Raw genomic sequence first — 27,250 nt, forward strand, 5'->3', positions numbered from 1 at the left:
AGAATTACCAACACATGAACATACAACACATATCAATATACACTTACATAGGTGTGTGGGCATATATATATATATATATATATATATATCCTGCAGGGCAGAACCACTTCATCACAAGAGATTGTGTGAATTTTGAAAGTTTGAAAGTAAAAGTATCATTTCTGTCCACTAGGTGGTACTATATCCCCTAGAATAAAGCTCGGCCTCAGCCAATGAGCTTTCATGTCTTTTAGCAGGAAGGAAACAGAATCACACGGAAATTGCGTAGAGTCACTGCTGTCCAAACGTGCTAACGGTAAAGGTGAGTGAACACTTATGAAACAAACTTCAATAAATATTAAACGATTGGATGAACAAAAGCCAAACGGACTGTTTAAGCTAGTGACCATTACACTTGTTATTACTGTATTAGAATGACATTATTACGTCACACAGAGGCAGCTGGTAGGAGCTTCTTTAGGCTAAATGACTTTTAGTCTGCTAGATTAGCCTGGTTATATAATCTAAACTAGACAAAAAAACATGAAGAAATGTTCTCTCTTCAGTGTTTCTAGAAGCTTCCTTCACTTGGTTGAACACTGCTCATATCAATTGCCTTGCTACGTTCACAATACATTATCTTAACGCCAAACTCCATAGCAAAATCGACCATTGATTTGTCATCCTCATGTAAACCGTAAATAAAACTCTTCCGGACACAAATAAATGAGATGTGCGTATAGTAGACAACCGCTCTTTAATTCGGCATGAAAGTAACAACGATCACACACAATGAGCCTCTAAAAATTAGACTTTTGTATGTGAAGACTGTTGTTATGGGGGGAGCAGAACCTTCAGTGTGTCATTACATGCAACACATAAAGCTGTGTAGAACACATGAAGCTGCAAAAATCATTTTTGTTTAATTGTTTTTATTATTATATGTACAGCACTTTGGAGACATTTATTTGTTGTTTAAATGTGCTATATAAATAAAGTGGATTGGATTGGATAGAAAAAGTTGTTTTCTTGATTGTTTTATCACCACAATAAAAATAATAGCTCGATGCATTTGAAAAGTCGACTGCGACATAAATAGTTTGAATAATTAGAGATATCATTTAAAAGCTGACGAAAAGAAACATGCAAGTCCTTCGTCATCGATCAGTCTGTTTGTAAAATAATGTAGAAGTTGGCAGTCGTCAGACGTTTGCGAGCACATTTGATACAGCCTTAAACCACCAGGGGGAACCAAGTGGAAACACTTGAGAATAGAACAAGTGAGGTATGCTGATGTTTACGTATGGGATGATATTTTGCTTGAATGCCTGTTCACCCTAAACCCTCAGCCAAATAATCTAACAATGTGATTTCCTGTTTTCGCATGCCTAGGAGCCAAACCAGTGTGCAGTCATGTGGCCTTTGGTCTGGACAGCGATGCGCACCTATGCTCCTTATATCACTTTCCCCGTGACCTTCGTTGTGGGAGCAGTGGGCTACCATCTGGAGTGGTTTGTCAGGGGGACCCCGAAACCTCGAGAGGACAAGAGCATCCTGGAGCAAAGGGAGGAGAGGAAGCTGCAGGAACAAATGGGCATGGACAGCACTCAGGTGCTTAGCTTAAAGGACAGACTCGAGTTTGCACCCAAAGCGGTCCTGAACAGAAACCGCCCTGAGAAGAGCTAACACCGAGCGGACGGCAGAGACTGGTTAGTTTGTTGAAGGAAGAGAGGTGGTCGAACCAGAGTGACTAAACACTCGCTCTCGCCATTTATTTTACCAACAGTTTGTCACTCCTGGAAGCATTAGCATACGTGTGTAAATATGAGACACCTTTTACAAGCTGCGCTGAGGAGAGAAAAGAAGGTATTCTCTTAGGTCTCTTGATCAACTCGAGTGTATGCGCTGTTGGTGTTTTTGCTTTTTACCATCCCTCTCACGTCGCTCGGGCCTGTTTCTGCATAGATGTATAACAAAACCAAGACACTGTAACAAACTCTTAAACATTGAACCTCTGGATGAATAAGTCATTTAAATCTCAAATTTTCCTTGTTTGTCACTTTGTCGAAGTTGAAGTCTGTCACATTGCGTTTCTCCTTTAATCTTCTGTGAACGTTGAGGAAGGACGTCAGGTCGTCATCATGAAAGCAAAAAAAACAAAAAAAAAGCAAGACGTGTGTTGTGTTGGTTCTTTTATCCGGGCCGACCTTTGATGCTGTGTGACAATAAGCCAACAGGAGTGTGGGAGGTCTCAGGAAGTTTAAGCTGCTTAGTCCTATGAAGCATCCACACATCTATTTATTTTTAAAAGGGTCCACGGTTTGCATGGTTGTGGTTTGAAAAGTGTGATAAATAAAAAGGAACTTGTGTCTATGACTCTCGCTGTGATCTCATTTCTTAATGTGGGCTTTTTTTTTTTCTTTTCTTTTTTTAAAGAATTTAAAAAATATATCACCAGGTTTTCCGGCTGATTATGTCCGTCAAAGTTAAGTTTCAGATTTGTTCCACTTTTGTTTTCACTCACATTGTCACATTGAGGACAGAGAGGAAAGTCGACATCAGAGGAAGGAAGCAATGACTCCGTTTATTCTCTTGAAGAAGGAAATTGTTTGCTGGACAACACTGTAGACAAAGCAATGATGAAAGAAGGAAAGCATGAACTCATTCACCTTTTTGGAACGTGACCTGTGGACAAATCTTTAGTTAGAATTTCTGTGTTCCTGGAAGCTGGTTTCAAATGTATATATATATATGACCTCTGAGCCAGACATCCTCAAATTGAATTTATTAGCCAAGGCGTATTTATAGATTCAGATTCACGATGTGGCGTATTCAGAGAGAGCTTCATTGGTGGTTTTAGAAACATCACAGCTTGTCAGGGCAGTAAAATATAGTTCCCATTTTACTATAAAAAGCATCGTAGGGTAAGATATAAAGCTTACACAGTACTCAAGTGAGATATAGTTAAATAAAACCTAACCTAACAAAGAAACATATTAAACGAACAGTAAGATATTTCATGATCTGTTTCTTGATTGTGAACATCTGATTTTCTTAAATGAGGAAACGCCTGCGAGCTAGTTCAGGTTCAGTAGTCAAGTCGAGCTGCACGGGTCTCACACTTGAAATGCCTCATTGTCAACTTTCACCTGACCACAACTCCTCACAGTTATGTCTATTTAAGCTGCAGCTTTCATTGGCTGTGTGTAGTAAAGTGTTCCTAAGATCGCTGTGGTGATTGATGCAGAATGTGTGTAGAACCTATTTATGGATTTGGATACGGATTACATTTGGTCATTCGGTTTCATTTTGAAATGCATTTCCTGCACATTCAACAACATAGTTATGTGAAAACATTCCTTCTGATAGACACATCAGTGCTATAATTAACTGTATCCTTTTAAGGTCCTCTTTCCCTCCACTCTTTATCTTGGATTTAATAAGAGATGTATATCGAAACAGGAAGTCCTATTTTTTTTTAAATAGTGAAACCTCTGCAATAATCATATTGAAAGAGATAGTTGGTACTTTTAAAAGTTGGGTAGTAATACGATGTATAAAAAAAAAGAAAAGAAGAAAAAGAATAATGGATCAGACTGTGAAAGAATGTAACCCGCAATGACAGTGTGTTGGAAATGCAATGATCCTAAATAAAGAATTATAAAAAAAAATAAAAGTTGGGTAATGTGACATACTTGTCAGAACAAGTGCATTAGTTACAGCAGAGGCCATCTGTAGAGAAACCAACCAAGTTGAAGGCATGTATAGGCTAAACTTGTTTTTATTTTATGGACATTATTAATCTCAAAGGGTTACACTCTTAACATGTTAAGTCATCATCTGCAGACAGGGCCATGGCCATCAGTAACATGTCATCATACTCATTTTACTACACTCAAAAAAGACAATGAGTGCACGCTATATTTTGAGGGTTTTTTCAGTGCTTTTCGTTGCCCTTTTTGTGTTTAGCACTACATTTCAGCATGCTACATAAGTACTGTGGATACAAGAGGATATCTGTATGGATCAAGTTTACAACAGAGGAAAAAAGTTCAGCAGATGAAGACCTAACTGTGGAAATTGGAGGACAAGTAACGTAGGCGTTCCAACTGCGAGCACACGGTCACATGCCCAGAAAGAGGTGAGTTAGACTTGATAAAAACGCTCCTACAGGATCTTTCTGGATACAGGGATTTCAGCAGTCTGCTGTAAAGGATTTTAAGTCCTACAATATCGAATAAGTCCAAAGAGTTGACTTAAAAAAAACATTTCTTATATTCAGTGTTAGAAAGCGACCTTGAGAGAGAAAAACAGACTGCGCTGTGAACAGGAATGTTACTCTATAAATAAACGTGCTTTGCCTTAAAATGGTTCTATTATAATGTGGTAGTGATAGTGTTTAAAGAAGATGGTGGAATGTCAATGTTAATGTCAATGTCAATTTTATTTATATAGCACATTTAAAACAGCGAGTAGCTAAACAAAGTGCTTTACAGTGATCAACAGAGTTAATTACAGAGAACCGTAATACTACCCCCCCTCCCCACGAACAGCAAAAACAATAAGCACAACAAGAAAACCCAATAAAAAAGCGACTTATACATATAAGTCATAGGTAAACGTGTGTTTTTAGCTGTGTTTTAAAAGTTGAGTGCAGTTTGCAGTGCACACAGTCAAAGGTAAGGAGATTTTAAATTACTCAACCCCATTTGTTGGAGCTTTTATTGTAGAGCGAGGATAGGGGATAATTTTAGGAATCACTGAGAGGAAGAGAGAATAGGGAATGACGTGGGAAAGGAGCCATATGTCGGTTCTAAAACTGAGCTGCCCGCTTGGAGCATTGTAGCCTCCATACGTGTGGCATGCGCTCTAACCACTCTTACCAACGCCCCTCCAACATGTCATTTGAAGGCAGAAAAGAGGGAAAAAGTTTCCACATATTCAATCAATAAAATCTTAATTGCCCTCATTGTAAAAAAGAAAAAAAAAAAAAAAAAAAACACCAGCAGGGATGTGGTCAGGGAACAAACACTTTTAATCAGAATCCACCATTGATTAAAGACGGAGAAGTTATTGGTGTCATAAAACGCTACAAAATGGGAAAACTTTATGAAGCTCTTTGAAGCAATCAGCAGCACTTTCAGTAATCTCTCCGTTCTTTTACTCCAGCCCTGCAGCCGTTATTGTGTCAAGTAATGAAACAAAAAAGCTCCACCTCACCCAATGCTACTTGTGCTCTCTCACTTCATGGATGATAACCTTACGAGTGTGCCAGGATGAGTTCCGCTACATTAGACGGCCTGCTTGTGTAATGGGGGGTGATTATGAGGCCCAGATTTACATTGGCAGTAGAGTGTAGCCTGTGTCGGCAGTCATCAGCTTGAAGTCTTCTCTTTAGTTTGGTATCTATGGAATGGCCCGCTCTTCTCCCGGTGTTATGCATGTTCAGTGTTTCAATTACTTCAAGCTGCTGGAAGTTTCCATCTGAACCCAGAGGAGGATGGAGAGGTGGATGTGAGGCTGCAACTAAATTAAATTGTAAGAGAGAGAGAGAGGTAACAAGAAGTACAGTGTGAAAGGTGTGTGCGACCCCCTGGGAACAATCAGACGACAGGTCGAACGTCTAACAATGGCTCAGCTACGCAGAACTGGACAGTACTGTGGGAACCAAGCACCGAGGCTCCTGGGAAGGGATGTTTAGAGGTGCTCCATTGTTCTCGCTGGATGATAGGGATAATGGGTGCGAGTGATGCTGGCAGGTCCTTCCTTTTTTTTTTTTTTTTTTTTTTTTTTAAGGAGGTTCAATCTGACATCCTGAGTGGACAGGCTGGAGACGATGTTCCCTCTGTTGCAGGAACAATAGAGCCGTCTGCCTGCTGGACGGGCACCACATCCCCTGTTAAACAAGCACCTACTAAATAACACACACACATACACAATCCAGGAAAACCAGTACTGCTGTATATCAAACCAAAAGGGAAAAGAGCCAAAACACATTCATAAAGAGCTTGAGATGTGTAGGGGAAGTCAAATAGGAAGGAAGGAATATATAGGAATATATACATTTCTCACAAGTTTTTTTTTTTTTTTTTTAACTGGTTATGAAATGGGCTGAATTTAACGCTGGTAACTCTATATGAGCAAGAAAAGTAAACCATAATTGACAATAATATATATTCTAAATAATATTCATGCACATCGTGCATACTTAAAGCGTCTTGCAAAAGTATTCATATCCCTTGAACATTTCCACATTTTGTCACATTTCAACAGTAAACGTAAATGTAATTTATGTGGTATAGTAGTGTGGTAGCACCCTAGTGGCAGCACATCACAGCAGATTAATGTGACGTGGAAAGGAACATGGTTTTATCTTTTTTTTTTTTTTACAAGTAAAAAATGGGTCCTCCCTGAGGCAATGCTCTGTAGAAAGCACATCTGGAGATGGAAAGTTTTGCCCAGTCTTCTTTGCCGCGCAGCTCAAGCTCAATCAGATTGGATAAGGAGCGTCTGCAAACAGCAATTTTGAAGTCTTGCCAGTGATTTTCCATTGGATTTAAGTCTGGACTTTGACTGGGCCATTCTAACATGAATATGCATTGTTCTCAACTATTCCATTGTCGCTCTGGCTGAATTTGTGAACTCTCACAGGCTTTCTTCCAAGATTCCCCTGTATTTTGCATCTTCCCATGAACTTTAACCAGTAGCTAGTTTTGCGATTTACTTCAATTTTTCTCTCATCTAACCAGAGCACCTTCTTCCACATAATAGCTGTGTCCCCCACGTGGCCTGTGCCAAACTGCAAACAGGACTTCTTATGGCTTTATTTTAACAATGGCTTTCTTCTTGCCACTTTTCCATAAAGGCCCAATTGATAGAGTGCCTCTTGACAGCTTTTCTGATCAATGCTCTCCTCGCTTGGCCTGGCAGTTCAGGTGTACGGCCATGCTTTGGAAGGGTTTGCCATTGTCGCCATACTCCTTTTTTGGATGATTCATTAAACAGTGCTCGTCTCATGTTTAAAGCTTTGGATATTTTTTTTTAGAACCTAACCCTGCTTTAAGCTTCCCCACAACTTTAACCCTGACCTGTTGTCTTCCTTGCGCTTCATGATTAATTCATTTATTTTCTCTAACAAACCTAAGGCTGCCACAGAACAGCTGTATTTATACTCACATTAGATTACACAGAGATGGACTCAATTGACTAATTGGGTGACTTCAGAAGGCAATTGGTTGCACTGGGTATTATTTAGGAGTATCACAGTAAAGAGGGTTGAATACTTTTGCGCACCACAGTTTTTAGTGTTTTATTTGTAAAAAAAAATAAAAAAATAAAAGATAAAAAATAAAAGATTATACACTCAACAAAAATATAAACGCAACACTTTTGTTTTTGCTCCCATTTGTCATGAGATGGACTCAAAGATCTAAAATTCATTCCAGATACACAATATTACCATTTCTCTCAAACATTGTTCATAAATCTGTCTAAATGTGTGATAGTGAGCACTTTTGCTTTGCTGAGACAATCCATCCCACCTCACAGGTGTGCCACATCAAGATGCTCATCAGACACCATGATTAGTGCACAGGTGTACCTTATACTGCCCACAATAAAAGGCCACTCTGAAATGTGCAGTTTTGTCTCACAGCAAAATGCCACAGATGGTGCAAGCATTGAGGGAGCGTGCAATTGGCATGCTGACAGCAGGAATGTCAACCAGATCTGTTGCTCGGGCATTGAATGTTCATTTCTCCACCATAAGCCGTCTCCAAAGGCGTTTCAGAGAATATGGCAGTACATCCAACCGGCCTCACAACCGCAGACCACGTGTAACCACACCAGCCCAGGACCTCCACATCCAGCAGGTTCACCTCCAAGATCGTCTGAGACCAGCTACTCAGACAGCTGCTGAAACAATTGGTTTGCATAACCAAAGAATTTCTGCACAAACTGTCAGAAACCGTCTCAGGGAAGCTCAACTGCATGCTCGTCGTCCTCATCGGGGTCTTAACCTGACTCCAGATCGTCGCCGTAACAGACTTGAGTGGGCAAATGCTCACATTCGATGGCGTCTGGCACGTTGGAGAGGTGTTCTCTTCACGGATGAATCTCGGTTTACATTGTTCAGGGCAGATGGCAGACAGCGTGTGTGGCGTCGTGTGGGTGAGCGCTTTGCTGATGTCAATGTTGTGGATCGAGTGGCCCATGGTGGTGGTGGGGTTATGGTATGGGCAGGCATCTGTTATGGACGAAGAACACAGGTGCATTTTATTGATGGCATTTTGAATGCACAGAGATACCGTGATGAGATCCTGAGGCCCATTGTTGTGCCATACATCCATGAACATCACCTCATGTTTCAGCAAGATAATGCACGGCCCCATGTTGCAAGGATCTGTACACAATTCTTGGAAGCTGAAAATGTCCCAGTTCTTGCATGGCCAGCATACTCACCGGACATGTCACCCATTGAGCATGTTTGGGATGTGCTTGACCGGCGTATACGACAGCGCGTACCAGTTCCCACTAATATCCAGCAACTTCGCACAGCCATTGAAGAGGAGTGGACCAACATTCCACAGGCCACAATTGACAATCTGATAAACTCTATGCGAAGAAGATGTGTTGCACTGCATGAGGCAAATGGTGGTCACACCAGATACTGACTGGTTCTGAGTCCCCAGACCCTCAATAAAGCAAAAACTGCACATTTCAGGGTGGCCTTTTATTGTGGACAGTCTAAGGTACACCTATGCACTAATCATGGTGTCTGATGAGCATCTTGATGTGGCACACCTGTGAGGTGGGATGGATTGTCTCAGCAAAGCAAAAGTGCTCACTATCACACATTTAGACAGATTTATGAACAATGTTTGAGAGAAATGGTAATATTGTGTATCTGGAATGAATTTTAGATCTTTGAGTCCATCTCATGACAAATGGGAGCAAAAACAAAAGTGTTGCGTTTATATTTTTGTTGAGTGTAAGTAAGGTCCTTTACCTGCTTTTTGTAAACATAACAATGAGCATGGTCTTGTTACCCGCTCTTTTGTTAATGTTAACAGACAAACAGTAAGGTCCTTTACCTGCTTTTGTAAAGTGTCTCGAGATAACACCTGTTATGAATTGACGCTATATAAATAAAGATTGATTGATTGATAAACCGTGTATCGTGTTCCTTCCACTTCACAATTTTGCACCACTTTGCGTTTGTCTACAGACAATGTCTGACCAACTCATCACATAAAATCCTGATATAATACATTTATGTTTGTTCTTGTAACGTGACTAAATGTATGCCACTGTATCTGCCTGTGCATGCTTAGGGTTCCTCCAGGAACTCCAACTTCCTCCCACAATCCAAAGACAGGCTTGTTAGGAACATTAGGTGACTGTGAATTGGCCAAAGGTGAGAGCTAAATCAAGTTGATTTGATCACAATGTGGTTTAACAACTCACAAAACCCCCTCGAATTCATGTTGACACTAAAAGCCAAATAGAAATGCACACACGTGTGACTATAAGAGGGTTAGCTTGGTTTCGTTCCACTAGCCAACATGATTGATAAGAAAGGCCATGTAGAATCCCACTCAGAGTTAAGCCGCTCCGGATCTTCCATGAGGCTCTTATTCAGCAGGGGCGAAAGAGCAGCAGATAGCATGGCTGCTGTTTGGCGGTCAGACAGAAGGAAAAAATGCTAAATTGTGCTCCACAAGTGGCAGCCACTGGAGAATGTGTTGTGTGGTGAAAGGAAGGGTCTATGTTCTTTCCTCATAATCCATGTGCTGCTTGTCCTCCTTTGTCATTTTCTCTCCTTTTTTCAACAAAGGTTGGAAAAGTTTCTTTGTGTTTACCAAGCATTCACCTGCCTGGTAGTAGGAAGGGAAAGTGAAGTTAGCTGGTTTCACACATTTTTAAGATAAAGATCTGAAACACAAATCTGTTGTTGTTGTAAAATTGTATTCAGACAACACTGAATACATTTTCGGGAGTCTTTTATCAAGAAATGAGAAGATTGATACCGCTTTAAAATTTGCTCTGTACACAGTCGCACGCACGCCCACAGGCACACGCACACAAACTCAAGATATAAGTGGTACCAGCCCTCCTTATTGACTTCAGCCATAGTCGGCACTCTGCCCATTTCCCTCATCCTTCACTGGGCTTTGATGGAGCTACCCTGACATGAGGTCAACTAAACACAGGGGACTGAAACAAGACAATATAACAATGCCAACTGCAGCCCCATTGTCAGGGCGAACAATCCCAAACGACCAATCTCTGGGAAGAAACAATATTGGACCAGGAAACAGACACCGACCCATTTCCTGTACAGTGTTTAAATTTAGCAACTGCTTAACGCTTTTTTGTTGAGTAACACAAACGCCCAAATTAAGAACTGGATGCATGGACGTGGCTTTGTTATGAATACAGAGAAAGTCGTGTGTCGGCATTGTGGATATGAACATGGAGAGAAACAAAGGAAGACGGCAAACACAAGCTTGTGTGCATCTCACATGTACACACTTTCTTACATAAACACTAAACCCTGAAAGTGGTTGTTGCTCTCAGAAGCTAATACGATTAATTATGTCCAAATGAGTACATGTTACATCACATTGATGATCATATTCACCCAGTTCCTTGCTTTTTTAAGCTCTGTTGGTCCTGTGTTTATAATTATGTGTGTTTAAGTCTGATTTTAATCACGCATACATCTCACACAAACGCACTCAAGAAGAGTGCGTTTGTGTGAGATTGCCTCCTTTGCCTGGTCACAATGCTTCCTAATGACATGCTGGGCTTTTAGATGCACAGCTGGCAGGAAGTATGACAACAGAAAACCTGTTTTGGACGCCTCTGACACAAAAGCTGGCGTAGAAGCGGCCCCTCCAGCACAGTGCAGGGCTCAGCTGTCGGACTTAGTTAAATTAGAGTGGCCTTTGGGCATGACTGTTGATTTTTTCATGGCACCTACAGGCGCCCAAAGGCTACTTGACCACACCATGGATTTTTCTCTTCAGCCAGAGAGCTTGTGTACTGTTGTGTTAGTAAGCTACGAGTGCTTAAATTCATTCACCGAATATCTGTCTGTGTGTGGGAGCAGCCACATGCAGCTTCACAAGCAGAGTGAGGAAATGCATCAGCAGTGATTCCAACAATGTGAGGAAGTGTGGTCTGAATGGCAACTGATCCCACAGGTTGCATGTATGACCGATAAGAATGACCTGTCTCACAGATTGGGTCTCTCCGGCTAATAACTCCCACTGATTTTATTTGCACAGCTTTAAACAAACAAATATCAATTGTCAAGCTTTAATTGCTGTAACCTCTGAAAGCAGTGTGTCTTTTGCAATTGCCTTGAGTTTGGGAAATAGTCTGGAAGTGAGTAATAGGTAACCAACCTAATGAATGGGAGAACATTTTCAAAATTGTACTTATCTTCTCTGCTTTGGGATTTGAAAGAAAGGCTTTTTTTTCCAAGCAAAAAGATATTGACTCTAGAAATAATGTGCTGAAGGGGCTGATAACCTGCACAGTTGTTTTCCTCTCAGGGTTTCTATTTGCTTCACTGAACAGGAGGTGAGAGTTTACACTGCGGAAAGAATGGAGCAGAGCGTCAGGCTTCTCCGGCTTCATCGGATATGAGAAAGATGGAAGCACTGCTGGCTTTGGCTAGCAGCAGTGGGCAGATACGAGTCGCCCCGTGCAATCTGTTCCCTGACCCTCTGGCTTTTGGAGAAAACACACGTGAACAATCGCATTGACACATGCAAGCAAAATCACACACATGCACACACCCACCTGGACTGAGATAACAAGCGTGCACTGGAATGCCAGCCAAGTTCTTGTGAACAGACATTGAACTGGGCAGCTTCGGCGGCCTCTATTTATTTTGTTTTCTGTACAGCATGTGCCAATTTATCCTCAGCAAAGGGAGGAGCTGCCCACAATGAGAAAACATTCCTCTCTAGAGACTAAAGTAATTGCTTTTTACTCTTCAATCATAAAAAAATGACATCGAACTGCAGCAAAAGAGTCATATTCTTTCTGTTTCTATCTTTGAACATCTCATTGCTGCCTCTTGTTCACTTCCAACTGTTTGTCTCTCTCCTCTTACAATTCTCATAAACCTCCTTTCCACCTCTAGATAACTGCTGATTATCATGAGGAAAGCTCAGTAAGTCGCTGGAAATGAGTTGCCTTTCTTCAAAAGACGGCTACATTCATCGAGAGCCTGGGCGAGCACCTAAGGTGCTGAGTTCTGGATTTTATCAATTACTTTCCGAGAAAACAGTGTAAACAGCCAGTGCTCCCCGGGGAGGGGGGTATTAAATAGAGTCAGCTATAAGTGCATGTTCCCCCTTGTGTAAACTCTTACTGGCAAATAATTGATGCATTTATGTCCATGTACAGCCAAAGCTATGGTTTTAAAAACAGCCTTTAAATCAAAGTTATCCTCTCCATTCTTCTTCCCCCTGGAGGTTACGCTCACGATACCCCGGAAGACTGATCCACCTCCCACACCTTCATCGTTCTGTTTTATTCCCGGAGTGCTTTCTCTTGAGTGATTCAGTGCCTCCGTATTGTGACAGTATTTGGATAGCAGAAACTGTTTGGTCGGAGACAGAGGGAACACACACTTCGGAGACATTTTACCAACAGAAATCTCTTCCCTTGTATCCAGAAAGGAAGAGAATAAAACAAAGTGCACATCCAAGAGACAAACTTGTATGGTTCGTACTTTCTGTACAGCATCTCCAGCATATTGTGTCGAACATGAATCTGTAAATAGGTGATCTTTTTTTAGTAACTAAATTGACAATAATGACTAATTTCTGGTATTTAGACTTTATTTCCAACAAATTAATAAATATAAATATTGATATTTCTTCACATATTTCTAACATTAAATACAGTTTTCACATAGTAATTTCTTTTCATTAAGTTTGCACATTTCTGTACCGCTTTCAGTCCATTCAATGTGCTAAGTGGACTATTTTCTTTGCTCTGTTATTCAGCTGTAGTCCTCTCCCTCCCTCCATATTCAGAGCTAAAATACTATGGTAATGGGCAATGATAAGTCATGTACAATCCAAGAATTCCCATGGTTTGGCTTCCCTTTTCCATCTCAGTCCATGACCCAACTCAAAGTGACCGAAACATAGAGGAGGAAAAAAAAAAACCACTTTGTGTGTGTGCATGCATGCATGCAAGCAACGACGCAACCATTATCCTCATGGGAGCGGAGCAGAGATCCAGAGACCAGAACATTCCACTGTGTGAACACAAATGACCACAGCCATGGAGAGAGAGGGGGGGGGAGAGGGGGGGCTTCAAAGAGCTCCAGGGGTTACAGTGCAAACCTCAGAGGAATACACTTAAAAGCACCATATCCATAGTCCCTGTAAGCTTTAAATGTCACTGTTTTTTTCCACTCGTCTTTTTCAGCACCAACAGCCCTACAAGTTACATGGCGACGTCTCATGACTGAAATCATTGTGGGGCCTAATTTTGTTGCCTCAGGGAGTGTTCTTAAAAAGTTTCGTTTTTTTCAAAAGCTTATTTTATGTGTTGCTCTCCGCTCAAATTTCAGCCTCCCTCTGAGGCATTAAGTTCACAGTGCATCATTTGTTTTACTTCCTTTTCTCTTTCTTAAAATGATTTCTCGCCCTGCCCTCCTGATAGTCAGGTGTCATGTGCCGGATGGTTTTTATAGAAAAACATAAAAAAAAAAAAAATCAAACATCGAATTAAGCTTTCATAGTCACAAACAACACATCACCCCATGTGACTCCGTCATACGTAATGTTTCTGCTTTGAGTGTCCCTTATGGGCACCCTTAGTGTTTTTCACTGTGTGTTGTGCATGTTTCTTATAATGTACTCTTGGCGAATGTGTCTTCCTCATAGCCCCCATGCAGTTCACATAACTGGGCAGCAGGTCGCTCTCCGCTGGCGCAGCTCCCCAGTTCACTTCAATCGCCAGATCCCTGTAGCTCTCACAGGGGTTATGACTTGGCAGCTCAACATGGCTCCCTGGTTGGTAAGTCTGTGGCACCTCAGGTGGAAGTTCTGGAGCCACCTCTTGTGTTGTCACCCGCTCCGACGTGGGAAAGCAGTAGTGTTGCTCGGTACGGTAGCGTTTCTCCAAGCGATGCGAGATGGCGAGCTGAAGAAGGTGGAGGAGCTCGACGAGGTTGAGCAGCAGGGAGATGATGGCGATCACCTGAGTGTAGATGGTGAAGATGGTCTTCTCTGTAGGACGTGAGACAAAGCAGTCCACCGTATGTGGGCAAGGAAACCCTTGGCACTCAAACCTTGCTGCGATGAAGAAGCCGTCATAGAGAAACCACAATCCGACTATGAAGCCAACTTCTAGGACGACTTTTAACAAGATGCTGAATGCATACGCACACAGTAACCCCCCTTTCAGTTTAGGAGCCTCAAAATGAGTCTTTTGTGCTTTTCTGCCTCTCCCACCCTCCTCTTTCTTCTCCTTCTCCCCAGCATCCTCTTGAGTCACATTGTTATTCTCCCTTTCTATCACAATTCCTCCTCTGTTACCTTCCTCTCCATGCTTTCCATCCTTCCTCTCCTCTTGTCTCTGCTTACTCCCCACCCGTATCGCCACATATCCAAAGTAGAATATTGTTGGCGTCGAGACGAAGATGACTTGGAGGACAAAGTAGCGGAAGTGGGAGATGGGAAAGGCTTTGTCGTAGCACACAGCAGGGCAGCCGGGTTGTTTTGTGTTGCAAACAAACTTTGCTTGTTCGTCATCCCAGGCGGACTCAGCGGCAGCTCCCAGGACTAACATGCGAAACAGGAAGAGTACGGTGAGCCAGACGCGCCCAATGCCTGTAGAATACTCCTGACCCTCCTCCAGCAGGTTCTCCAGGAAGGACCAGTCAGCTCTGGACATCCTCTGCTCCTACGAAGGCAGGTGGTAGTCAGAGATTGGATTTGATGAAGAATACAGTATTTGTTTCACAAACCGTTTGAAAAAACAAAATGTATATTAACAGAAAGAAACCATAGGCAAGCATGAATCTATAAACTGTTAGTCTATTTACTCTATTTTGCTGTCATAGTGCGTTACTTTTCGGTGTTTTCTCACGATCTCAACCTTGCTTGCCTCGCTATCTTGGGATAACAAATTGATTTTTTTTCACTATAAAAGGCGCAAATTTATGTCATTAACTCGAGATAACAATGCTGTGTTCTTGAGATGCCTCGATAATTTTCTGGCGATCTGGAAAAGCAAACAATATGATGGTGACTGTGATAGGCCAGGACATGCCAGGCTTCCATTGCCAACACTAATGATGCAATTAAATTTCTTTGTTTCTTTTGAGATTTTGTAGCTCTGCGGGAATTAAATAAATGTGCCAGGATCTTGAGAAAACGTCACTTGTATAGGGAGAAAAAATGAGTAAATAAAAAGTATGGATGCAAGTCTATAAAAACTGACCTTTATCACAAGCTAAACACGCTGGTTAATACCCTCCTTTTACTCTCCATTACATGCTGCCTGCAGCTCTAAATGTAATTGCAACGCAGGCCATATAGTTAACTTTCCATTTACTGCTGCATTGCTGAGCAGCTTGGCTTGAATATACCACCTAACTGCTATGTTTTATATCCACGTCAGCACTCTCTGCGAACACACAGCTAATGCATATGTGTTTAATGATTTCTTTAAAAAATATGATCTAAGTTTTTCCGACCTTTCCAGAACAATGGCGTCTTTTCATACTTGAGAACCTGTATCTATCTCAAGCCCCCTTATTAGCTCTTCCATGAGTGTTGTTAGGTTGGGCCAACTCCTCAACATCAAAATGTGAAAAACAAGGCCCCCATACACTAAAACCAACTAAAGCAAAACCACATGCTACTAAAGTGGATATTCAACATGAATGGAAAATGTGTTTGCTTTTATTGTAAAACTAAATTAAGCCACAAAGAGGCCTCAGATCTTTATAAGATAAGATAGATAACATGTATTGTCCCTGAAGGGAAATATGTCTTGGACCTTGTGTTGTACTTACAAAAGAATAAAAAATACACAAATAGAGATCTTTCAAAACATGCAACAATTCCATACATATATAAAAAAAAACGTTCCTGCAGTCATAAAATATTGATATACTGCGTTGCCCCTCAGCACATCCTTCATTATAAAGCGTTATTATATTTACTCTCATTTTTACAGCTGGATCTATAAAATCAATTAAAGCAGAGACAAATCTGTGACTGACTGAATAAAAAAGTTGAAGGGGAGTTGATAATAAAAAATGACAGTCAGTGGCTTATCGGGAAATAAGCATATGCACGCAGGCACGCACACACACATCTGAATAAACATCCTGTGTGGGGGAGTTGTGACACTGCTGTGACACTTGTCTTTTTGTTGAGACTGTTTGTGTTTTTCTGTTATTTCTTCTCCTCTGAGAATTTTTTTTTTTTTTTAAACATTGATTGTGAAAACACAAACTCAATTGAGAGGATGAGACAGGACAATGGTCTGTTAGCTGCATTCTGAGACCTGAATGATCTTCAAAGGCAACTGGACTGATTCATTTCTGGGACTATTGTTCTGTAACAACATTATAGTCACCAAATGGATTACACTCAGATCCATAAGCATACAGTGCAATATATTCTATGGAAGTAGAACAGGGGAAAACCACTTTATAAATAACAAACCACAATATTAGTTAAGTGGGCTTTTACCATAGCTATTCACAAGTGACGTTTTTAATGTATGATAACTCTTACTGGAAGTTTTTGTTGTTTCTAAATAAAAATGTAGCCTAAAGGACAATTAATTCATTTGAATGGATAGGCATATAGGCTACTTATGTTACTTTAAAAATATCAGGCAGCTCGTTGTTATACACTCACTGTATAAAGAAGGTAAATTAAAAGAATAAAACAAAAGTGCCTTAAGTCCATTAAAAGTGTCATTGCCCTTGCCCACGCAGTTGTGACTCAAATCAACGCATCTTTTTGTTGTCCTCATGATAAACATCGTAAGAGATTTTTTCCCCCCCTAATTGGAGACCTTTCTCACCTTTCTCTCTCGTGAAGTGCTCTTCTTCTGCTTATTGGCTCAGCGGCTTCAGCACACCTTGTACTCTAAAAGTGTCACCCTGTGCTCCTCGCAGTGTAGTTCTCCACTCTGTCGCCCGCCACGGTTTGTGTCTGCCTTCTTTAAAAAGAATCGATGTAATCGGAAAAAGTAGGGAGAACTTTCCCATGGCTGCTTGTGGTGTCCCTCCCTCAGGAACTGAGTCCAGGAAATGGGATGGATGAACTCAAAGTAGCTACTTCTGCTTTAATGCGCTCTGGCCCCGGGATTAGTTTTGCCCAAAGAACAGTAATCGGCATCAATCACACGGGAACATCGCATGACTTCAGTTATTTAAAGGTTAGAGGTGAAGAGGCTCAAGAAATGGAGGAAAGAATGGACAATAGGCTTTTGGAGACAGGTCTTAGCTGTCATGTATAAAAGGGGGGAAAAAACACATTTAAACTATACTGCCGGCGCAGTTTACTGAAATACACAATCGAAGCAGTCCATCCTCTGACACACTGAAACCCTTTAAGAAGGAGCCTATTTATTTTCTTAAAAGAAACTGTGTATTCTTTATTTTTTTTAATTCTATATTTAGTTTAATTTCCTATAAAATGTTTCCTTTTTGTTATTCAATAAAGTCGTTCTCTAAGGGTTTTTTTAAATTTTTTTAGACAATTTAGGTCTATTAGATGGTGGACTGATGTTGCCTACCATAATGCAGACTCGTGTAATTTTCCATTACGCCACGCAATGGCGCCAGTCACCTTATTTACAGGAAGCACATGACGGGCTGATGACTGCTGCCTCAAATACCACCCTCGTTTCTAACAACCAGAAGAGTTCATGGACTGTATGCTCCAAAGTGAACCAAACTGTTTGAGCTTTAAATCAAACCTCCTTATGATCATATGTCAACTGCATGATTTGATTAGTAAACTGTGCCATAATATCTGACACGACCCATTTTTACTGCAGACTGTGGCTCATCTGTGATGGAGTTGTGTTTTTATTACAAGTTGTGTGCTTCCACATCAAAGTTAGGAGGAATAAGTAGGGTGGCAAATATGTTTGCTTTACTGCACTTTTAGAAGTTTTAGCTACTTTAGTATTGCCATACTTACTTTACCACTTCATTATTTTTCTTCCAACTTTCTACTCCCTTAAGATATGTTTTATTTTTCTATGTATTATTTAGAAAAAATTAAGAACATTGCTTCTGATCAGAGTTTTGTATGCAAAGCTTGTTTTTCAAAAACATTCAATGCTGTAGATGAATATTTCCAGTATATATGCTGTCATCGGCTCCAGCTGGAGACAACACTGGAATGCATTTATTCTTAATTCATAACTATGATGCGATTATACAACGAGAGAGAGAGAGAGAGTGGGGAGCCAAAGGTTGCATTCAAACCCAGGCCGCCCACTTGAAGGACCCCAGCCTCCACAAACAGGTCGCGCATAGTCGCACACCAACCAACAGGCCACTGACGCCCGACTTCAGTTCATTTTTTTGATTTTAATTAATTGCTTTGTAGTAATTAACATTCGTAAATCAACTGTTTTTACAAATGGAAATTAGTCGATGCTTGATAAAAAGAATTGTTGAGAGTGAAATCTACCTCCCATTAAGGCACACATGAGTTAAGTAAGAATAAATATTAAAGCCCTACTGTGTTTTTCTTTCTGTGGGCTGAAGGCTGAAAAATGGTTTTAAGTTTTTTAAGACGATTAATGTGGAGCACAAATAGGCTTTTCATAGTTTTAGTTTAACATATTAAAATCTTAAAATAACCTTCTTTGTAGCATTTAGCTTTTCCTTCAAAACTTTCAAATAAAGGAAGATCTCTCTAATGGTTTATTACAGTCTGTCTTTCTTTTATTAAGTCATTGCTTTGATGTAATTCAGTGCACAGGCCAGCCACACTCTGATACTTCAATAACTCACATGCTGATCTGCAGAAATCCTTATCGAGATCATTTAAAACTTTTGTGAGCAGCGAGTAGAAGCATCTTTTCAAACAAAGCCTTCTCCTTTAAAAGATGCAAACACATTTTGCCCTGGAGTTTGCTTTCTTCATGAAACAATGACTAAACAACGCTAAAGAATCATTTCATTTAAATACATTCGCTGCAACACAAATGAAGACATAACCATCCTTGACATAATTCTATTCAACATCATAACATAGTCTGAGATCCCACTTCCATCCCACTGAAACTCGAAATCAGCCCAGAAATCATCTCCTCCCTGTCGCTCCCGATCAGCGCTTCCCCGTCACATGTATAAACATGTAGATTATGAGAGAAGTTCGGAGGCTGGGTTCATCATCCCAGCTGTTGTACAGAGCAGACCTTTGTAAAAAAGCAAAGGAAAAAAAAAGGCTCTGAATTGACAGTGAATAATCCTGACAGATCAGTGTCTTGCTCTTTCTTTGGTCATTATATCAGCAGATGAAAGTTGAGGAGGGATGTGGGGATGGCAGACAGAGAGTAATGGGACTGTTTCCATTCAGGAGATGTGTTACATCTTCCTGTGCTCAACGTGTTCCTCCCAGCCCATACTGTTATAAATGAAACTAATTGCCAGTTTCAACTTCAATCAGTCCCTCACTGGTGGACACATTGAAACATGCACCATTGTATTATGAGAATAATTCAGTCCTGGGTGCACACCAGTGAACTCAATATTGCAGATATGAATGTTGAATGAGAACATTTATTCAGAGATGGGTCGGAACACCAGACTCTGAGTTTAAGAATGAAAAATCTTTGGATTTGTGTCAGTTTCTATCTGTTAACACCCTCATTTCATGAACATAGAGGCCAGTTTATCATTGTGGGTTTAAATGTAACCAGATACCCAATCTATTAACTTGACAGCATAGGCCCCTTTGGAAAAAGGAAATACTGACAGCCTACAAATCATGTTCATGTTTGGTTTTTTTCTCACATGAATAAGTAATGGGGGAATGTTAAATCAACCTGTTTTCTGCTTTGCTAAATGATTAACTGCAACCATCACCTGTAAAAAAACAACCAAAAAGACAAACAAAGTACAAGGTCCTACTACACAGTCATTTATGTACTTTCATAAGAAATTCATTTTAGAACATACTTTGCATACAGCTATTTTTAGCATCGAAGAATGGCTTCCGGGATAGCTCGAAATTGTTTATTTTCGTGAAGCGTTGACACCCACTAGATTCATTGCAATTATTCCCTGAGGATTAATCCTTGTAACTTTATGACTTTGAAGATCAAATGACTTTCATTTAACACCATCTTGAGACTGACATTTATCTTTTTATTTATTTATTTATTATTTTTAGTTTTATCTATTGGAAGGATAATCATGGAGTTCAGTTTCTGACATTCATCGTTCCAAGAGGATGAATCCTTTTGTGATCCTCTGACTCTCCTGCCAAAGCTTCAGACTTGTCAGAATGTTCACTTATGAAGAGAATTATCCCAACATCTGTTACCTGTTTGATTGGCGCTACATGTTGTGTAATCACTCATAAGTCTCTTCTAAGAGCCCAACTGAATTAAACACAGAATGTTCAAGTCAGTTTGTCACATTTGTGGTTTGATGAAACAATCTAAAAAAGTGTTAAGCTTCAGAATTGGTTGCTATTTAGAATTAATGTTTGGTACAAACATTCATGGAGGACGAACTGTTATGTATTTTGTTGATACCCTGAAGTGACTTCTACCAATGTCACCATCAGGGTTAGGGTTAGATCAAACCCTGATCTTCAGGTTAAGAGACGACCGACTCTACCACTGATCCACAAACATCCCCATTGTGCAGTAATTTAGTTTGTGGGTATTTGAAAAACTGACAATGCTCAATGTTCATGTAAGTATGCTAGTAGAGAAGCTAAAGATGTTTCACCTGGTAAAGTTAAAACCTGCTAAACATGAACATTGGAGATTTAAGCAATGTAAGCCCATTAGCATGCTAATGAGAACATTTTGCTCAAGGCAACACTGTATAAAAACCTAACCCCACAGAGATGCTAACCTTGGCTTTTAGTCGTGTTTATCATCACTTTATAATCTCCCTTGATAATCATCAGCCTCTCTCTTATACATGAGGAATTGAGCAATGAGAAATAAGGGCTCGGTATTGCAATGCTGTTCTTTCTCATTTAATATAATCTGTCTTTAACTCAAAGATATTTGAGATATAAGATATAAAGCTTCGGCTTTGAATCTCTGAACACCGCTATCTTGCACACTGTGCAGACTAAGAAGACCTTGAGGAACACTAGAGTTCTTTTGACATGTTATATCATGCAAAATTAATCTGCAAGACTAAGAATAAATATATCCCAAGTTATTCTGGGGATACATCATGCGATATCGACTGTGCTGTGTTAGTGTGTGTTTGCAAGTGACAGCAGAGGAATGGCCCTTTGTGTCGGTCCGTCACGTTAACTGTAAATGTCCAGCACAGACTGCGGTGAGTCTATCAGTGCTGCCTAGTTAGTAAAGATGTCAAAGCAGCATGAGCTATGGGCTCCACAGCCTTGCATGTTGTTTGATGAAATATGCATGACACTGGCAGAGCCGTACATCTTCTGAAGTGATGGATATATATGTAAATATATATATATATATATATATATATATATATACACACACACATTCGTGCGACTAGTCGGTTTGCTGTATATATATAGATATATATATATTTTGTATGTGTTGAAGCCTTGTTGGCTGGTGGGAGAAGAGTGATATCGCACTGCGGTAACAGAGTTTGTGACATCACTGCCCGGCCTACAGAAACTAAATAAAGCTGTCTGTAAATGGCATACATCTTCCATGTATGAAAGAATGTATACATTCCATCCCATGTGTAAACATGGGAGTGTCATGTCTCCTGGTAGAAATCAGTGCCCATGTCCAGTCACAGCGTTGCCTTGATCCCCCTTGTGGTCTACTTACCATGTGTCTCCCAGCCTTATTATGCCAAGGAAGCGCCCCCCCCTGACAGGCACTATTGATCTCAGCCAGCTTGGAGCGACGCCATGAAAATGCACATTGGCAGCTGATGACAGCTGTATTAGAAAAAGGAGGACATAATGGATCAGCAAGTTTCCCTACATCAAAAGGCCCAAAGGGAATGAACCGTGGATAGATCATCACATTTGCTTGAGGATCAATTGAGCGGCGAGTTATTCGAAGGTGATCAATTGGTGGAGATTATATTCTCCAGTCACAGGTAGCCATGAGCCACCCCCCCCCCCCCCCCACACACACACACATTGGATATTCACGATGTTCTGTAATTCACAGGAATGATGGAATGTATTGTTGAACTTATTTTTTAAATATTATAAATCAATGCTGCCCTAAAATGATAATTGAAAAACATAAAACCACATTATTTTAGCATCATTGTTTCAGGTTTCTATTAAATATGGCAAGTCCTGTCTTGCATTTCAACCTAAATTAAGTTACTTCTCTGTTAAGAACGTGTCTCTTATGGAAAACAAAAAGAAGATGCCTTTTGCACAGCACTGTCAGTCCTTATTACTTGATGGCAGGAAACATCAGCTTGACAAAAAAATAAGTGGAATCAACCCACACAAGAAGACTGATTTTTTTTGTTTGTTTTTATGATCATTGGATTGCTTGTGAATTAAATTGGCCCTTTATTTAGAGATAATAATTAGTACGTGTTTTGGCCATTGACTTGCATTTGTATGCAGGACATTCCTTTCATGGGAAACACCTGCATTGCTTACACTTGGATTACAAAATCACTAAAAACAGGTTAGAGGTTTTAAATAAAAATCCAGTAAAAGGCTTCCAGAAGCATAGAAAAGTAGTACAACTTATCTCAGACTACACAAAACAGAGAAAACATTGACAATGCAATATAATGACAACAAAGGTGTTGACTTGATTCAAAGATAGACAGGTCAGGGCCTTCTGACGTGTGGTGTTAGAGTAGCTTGGACCAGTGCTAATGAAGATACAAACAGAACTACTGGCAGGCTGTGATGCAGGTGTTGCAAGGCCGAGCTGTAAACAATTGTGGCCTGTTGATGAATGCCCTGCCGCATACATGAGGGGTGAGGACGCCTTTTGTGTCAGGTGAAAATGCGGATATCACACCTTGACCCACTGACTCCATAAATATTCATTAGGCTGCTTTCCTCCGAGACAGAGAGTGCACAGTTACATCTCAGTGGCCTTGTTATGTAGGAAAATGCTGTGCCATGGCTTAACGCTATACATACTGGGAGACAAAAAAGACACCACAAACATAATGAGGCTAATACACTTAAGCAGGGTTTTCTCTACTATAGTTTGCTTGAGTTTATATGCATGCTGAGTGAGTAAAACTCACTGCCTATGGCAAAGTTTAGAACTCAGACTTACATGTTGATGTTCTAAATGTGTCCCATCGTGTCAGTATTGGGACATTTAATATGCATTTTATACATATCTGTAAGCACTTCTTACACACAGATCCACATTTCTCATGTAGGCAGTTCCCAGCAGTTGTCATTATTTGAAAAATATGCAGAACTCAAAAGCAGTCATGATGGCACCAGCTTAAACATGCTGCAGAAGGTTCACCAATGAGACAGGTTGTGCTCACAATTTAAATTTCAGGACTTTCCTGTCACAATGTTACAGGTAATCTGTAAATTCTGATTTTAAGATAGACAGATGATTATGACAAAGGATTAGAAAAATATAGCTAAAACAGTCGTGCAGTATATTCAAGGAGAAAAAAAATGCTATGCACAAATAGTGCAAGTAAAAAAGCATAACATGTTTTCTCTCAACATAAGACTCCACATATTGGTATCTGGTGCCAGTACAAACTAAAAAGTAAGCACAAACAGACACTGCACCCACATTGGCCTGTAGCAGTGTCACTGACCATGGTGCTGAAGCCAAAGCCAAGCGGATCCTGCCCCCTGAATAACATTAAAACTTGTGAAAAATGTAAGAAATTGAGCATGATGACAACGACTTTGTGAATCATACCTATTTTGTTTTCTTTCTTTCTTTTTTTTTAGCTGAAGGTGGCAAATCCTTATCAGGCATGCTGCAGCAGTCAAATAAACAGTGGATGATGTAGCCCACTGAATGACAGCCAGGAGTGAAAATTCAAATGAGTACAATCAACAGGCCTACTGTTAAACAAACAATAACTTGTTAGGTAGATGTTAATTCAAGGCAATTCAAGGTCGTACAGTGTACATCACTATGTGCCCATAAATACAGTAAGCTGAGGGTGGATGTTTCTTGTGCCACAGCCATCAGTGTCAATTATTATTTGGAGGTAAAGATTGATGTTTAGATTACTGCACTGTACAGTATGTGATCAAATGTATTACATGTTTAAACGTGGATTAGATATTAGGGATCTCAGCTTCGGCTCCTGATCTGTGTCTAGTTCTGAAGCAGCAGCGCTTAATTTATTCATGTGAAATTAACACTAAAGTGCATACGGCTGTTTAGCATCCCATGGGTTCTTCCTGCGAAAAACCAAAAGTAGACAAACAGTTTGTCAATGAAAACCAGTGAAGGAAAATGAAGAAGAATTATCTGTTCGAGTGTTAAAAAAAAAAAAAAAAAGACTACACGGTGGTTGTACCGGCCCCCAATTAATTTTTCCCTAAGGCCCCAACAGACTCTAGAGTCGCCACTGAATCGCCACCTCGCGTGGACCAATCGGTTGCCGGTAATATTTAAGTGAGAGAGAGAGAGAGAGAGAGAGAGAGAGAGAGAGAGAGAGAGAGAGAGAGCGGATGAAGCACCGCTGGGTTTCACTGCTGTCTCTCCAGCCTCCGTTCTCCTGCACACAGCGATCGCGGAGCCGCGGAATAGGCGTGCGTGTCTGTTTCTGTGACTCCAAACAACATTTCCGTCCAGGAAAGGCAACGCAGAAACCTCAACTTTAAGGTAAGGATAGTAATGAAGCGGATGTGGTTGATAAGCTGAAGATGCAGGTGGTGCAGATCAACTGTGTTCTTTGAATGCTGACTATCCTGTGCATGCTGCCCAGGCATGCTGTGATGTGTTTTTTTGTCTTATGTGGCTATGAGAATGACTTGATCTGGGCTTGTCCTGGTGCATTGTGGAATTGGACACCAGACTAGTCGGTTTGCTGTCAGCGGGGCTCCCAGCTGTGTCAACTTGACAGGAAAAACACGAGAAGTTGCGCCATTTGCGAATGCAGGACTACCCCCCTCTCTCACACACACACACACACACACACACACACACACACACACACACTCACACAGACAGACTGCAAACACACAAGAGCTAATTTGTCTTTGGCTGGCAAATCGTAAACACGCATGGAAAGGACTCGAAGATGTTCGAGATCGCCGCGTTTCATTCGTGCGTAAATGTTCGCTGACCGTGAAAGCGCTCTTCTGCGTGTTGTGTATGTATGCGTTATATGTGCAAGTATGTACGTCCCGGAGAGGAATTCGTACTGGCTGCAGAACTGTGCAGCAAAGGTTCACATAGCAGCCTGATTAATCACTAAAGAGTCGCGCACAGCGAGCATGGAGCTCGATCGGGACAGGAGGGAGATGATTCTTCAACCAGGACCACCCCGGTCCAATCCAACAATCCTCCGGGGGGCAGGGGACTGTGCTGCTGTTGGCACGGTGGGGGTCGTTTAGGTTGTTGCACATTTATTACTCAGCCAGAGGTCTTTATGGGAGGCGAGCTTTTACTGCATTTGGCGCTGCTTTGAAAGATGCTGACCGTTCTCCCAACATCTGGTTTCGTATGAATTACCTCAGTTAGTCACCGCCCCTTTCCCCGCAAGACACATCCATGCTGCTGCTATCCTGTGCCTCTTTTGGCAACGCCTCACTATATATCGTGCTTTGGTTGGATTATGTGTGAAAGATAATAGGGATCAGTCAGAACATGGCTCATCCACACCAGTCAGGTGTGGTTTGATGCTTCTTATTTTATTCTGTGTGATATGGAAATCAGATTAAAAAGAATGACTGGGTGACATGATGTGTTAACCACAGATTGTATGCACTTGAATTATGTTTACTTGATGCATATTATGTTAATTATGAGCCTGATTGGGAATCCAGCATGTGTGTGTCGGCGTGGTTATGTATGTGGAGTTCTAATGTCATGTGTGATAAACATTTGTCAAATATTGTTCCACCCAACAAAGACATTTAAAACTTAATGAAATGAGAATGAAACCAAAGTTAAGGGTTGACTAATAAATGATGAACTCTTCAAAAGGGAATCAGAATTTTCATCCTTGTCAGTATAGAGCATAGGCCCTCATGTTCAACTAAAGCTTCAAACCACAAGATGCATTTCCTACACTGAGTTGATGTGTTATCCCAGCTTAGTCCACTCTGCATCCTCTTGAGGTTTTCCCTCTGATATCAACGGAGGTACCATCCATCAGTTCCAGTTTTCAGATGGAATCGGTCAAAGTTCAACTCTGCAGATAATACAGCAGTATAAAAAAGAAATGTTTCCGTTGTGTCCATTACATGAAAAAATGAGCACGTTTTCACTCAGTTTCAGTATTCAGATACATAGTAGGTCTTTATTGTAAAGTTTCTGTACATCATATTTCCCTTCTAATTGTGCCACCCTGTCCTGTGGGTGTAAATTAAAACTCTAAACCACAAACAAATCGCTAAAAAACGGCAAAGGACTGAAAGCAAGAATCCCATTTGTTCTCTGGCCAATCAAATTGTCTCATTTTCAAAAACAAAAATCAATGTGTAGGTTCACTGTCACTGATCAAGTTTCACATTTGATATAGATTTTCTCTCCCTAAACCATGCAACATTAGTAACTTTATATGGGTTGGGCCTTTTTTGCCGTGTATAGGGTTAAATTTGCCTGAGCAAAGTTTTGCTGCACCATGAATCCAGTTTTTTTTTTCAAAGGCATATTGGTGTTTAATGATTTTGTTGTTGGTTAAAGGAAAAAGATCTCAGGGGGTTGCGAGGGTTTGTATGACGGGAGGTTGTCAAAATGAGAGTTGCGCATATGAACTCGATAAAACACGATAGCCGTTTTCACAGATTCGACTCCTAAAAATATTCAGACAATACCAGGAAGACTGCTGCCGGAGATTCTCCTGACCTGGCTGTTCACATTTGCTCGTCACAGCAGGAGGCTATCTGTGTCAGGCAAGAGAAGTGGG

General features: G+C 40.7%; 2 protein-coding genes across 2 annotated transcripts; one reads left to right on the forward strand and one right to left on the reverse strand.

Moving 5' to 3' along the window:
- The first annotated feature begins 198 nt into the window (after positions 1-198).
- On the forward strand, positions 199-2,352 carry smim12 (small integral membrane protein 12). Its single transcript, XM_079368412.1, has 2 exons — positions 199-301; positions 1,372-2,352. The coding sequence occupies exon 2, from the start codon at positions 1,393-1,395 to the stop codon at positions 1,663-1,665; it is 273 nt and encodes a 90-aa protein (XP_079224538.1). The 5' UTR covers positions 199-301; positions 1,372-1,392; the 3' UTR covers positions 1,666-2,352.
- A 10,469-nt stretch (positions 2,353-12,821) lies between these two features.
- Positions 12,822-17,197, reverse strand: gja4 (gap junction protein alpha 4). Its single transcript, XM_079367879.1, has 2 exons — positions 17,062-17,197; positions 12,822-14,919 (listed from the first exon to the last, which is right to left on the reverse strand). The coding sequence occupies exon 2, from the start codon at positions 14,908-14,910 to the stop codon at positions 13,786-13,788; it is 1,125 nt and encodes a 374-aa protein (XP_079224005.1). The 5' UTR covers positions 14,911-14,919; positions 17,062-17,197; the 3' UTR covers positions 12,822-13,785.
- Between the last annotated feature and the right edge of the window lie 10,053 nt (positions 17,198-27,250).

Source organism: Symphodus melops (assembly GCF_947650265.1).
Source record: "Symphodus melops genome assembly, chromosome: 18".
NCBI lineage: Eukaryota > Metazoa > Chordata > Actinopteri > Labriformes > Labridae > Symphodus > Symphodus melops.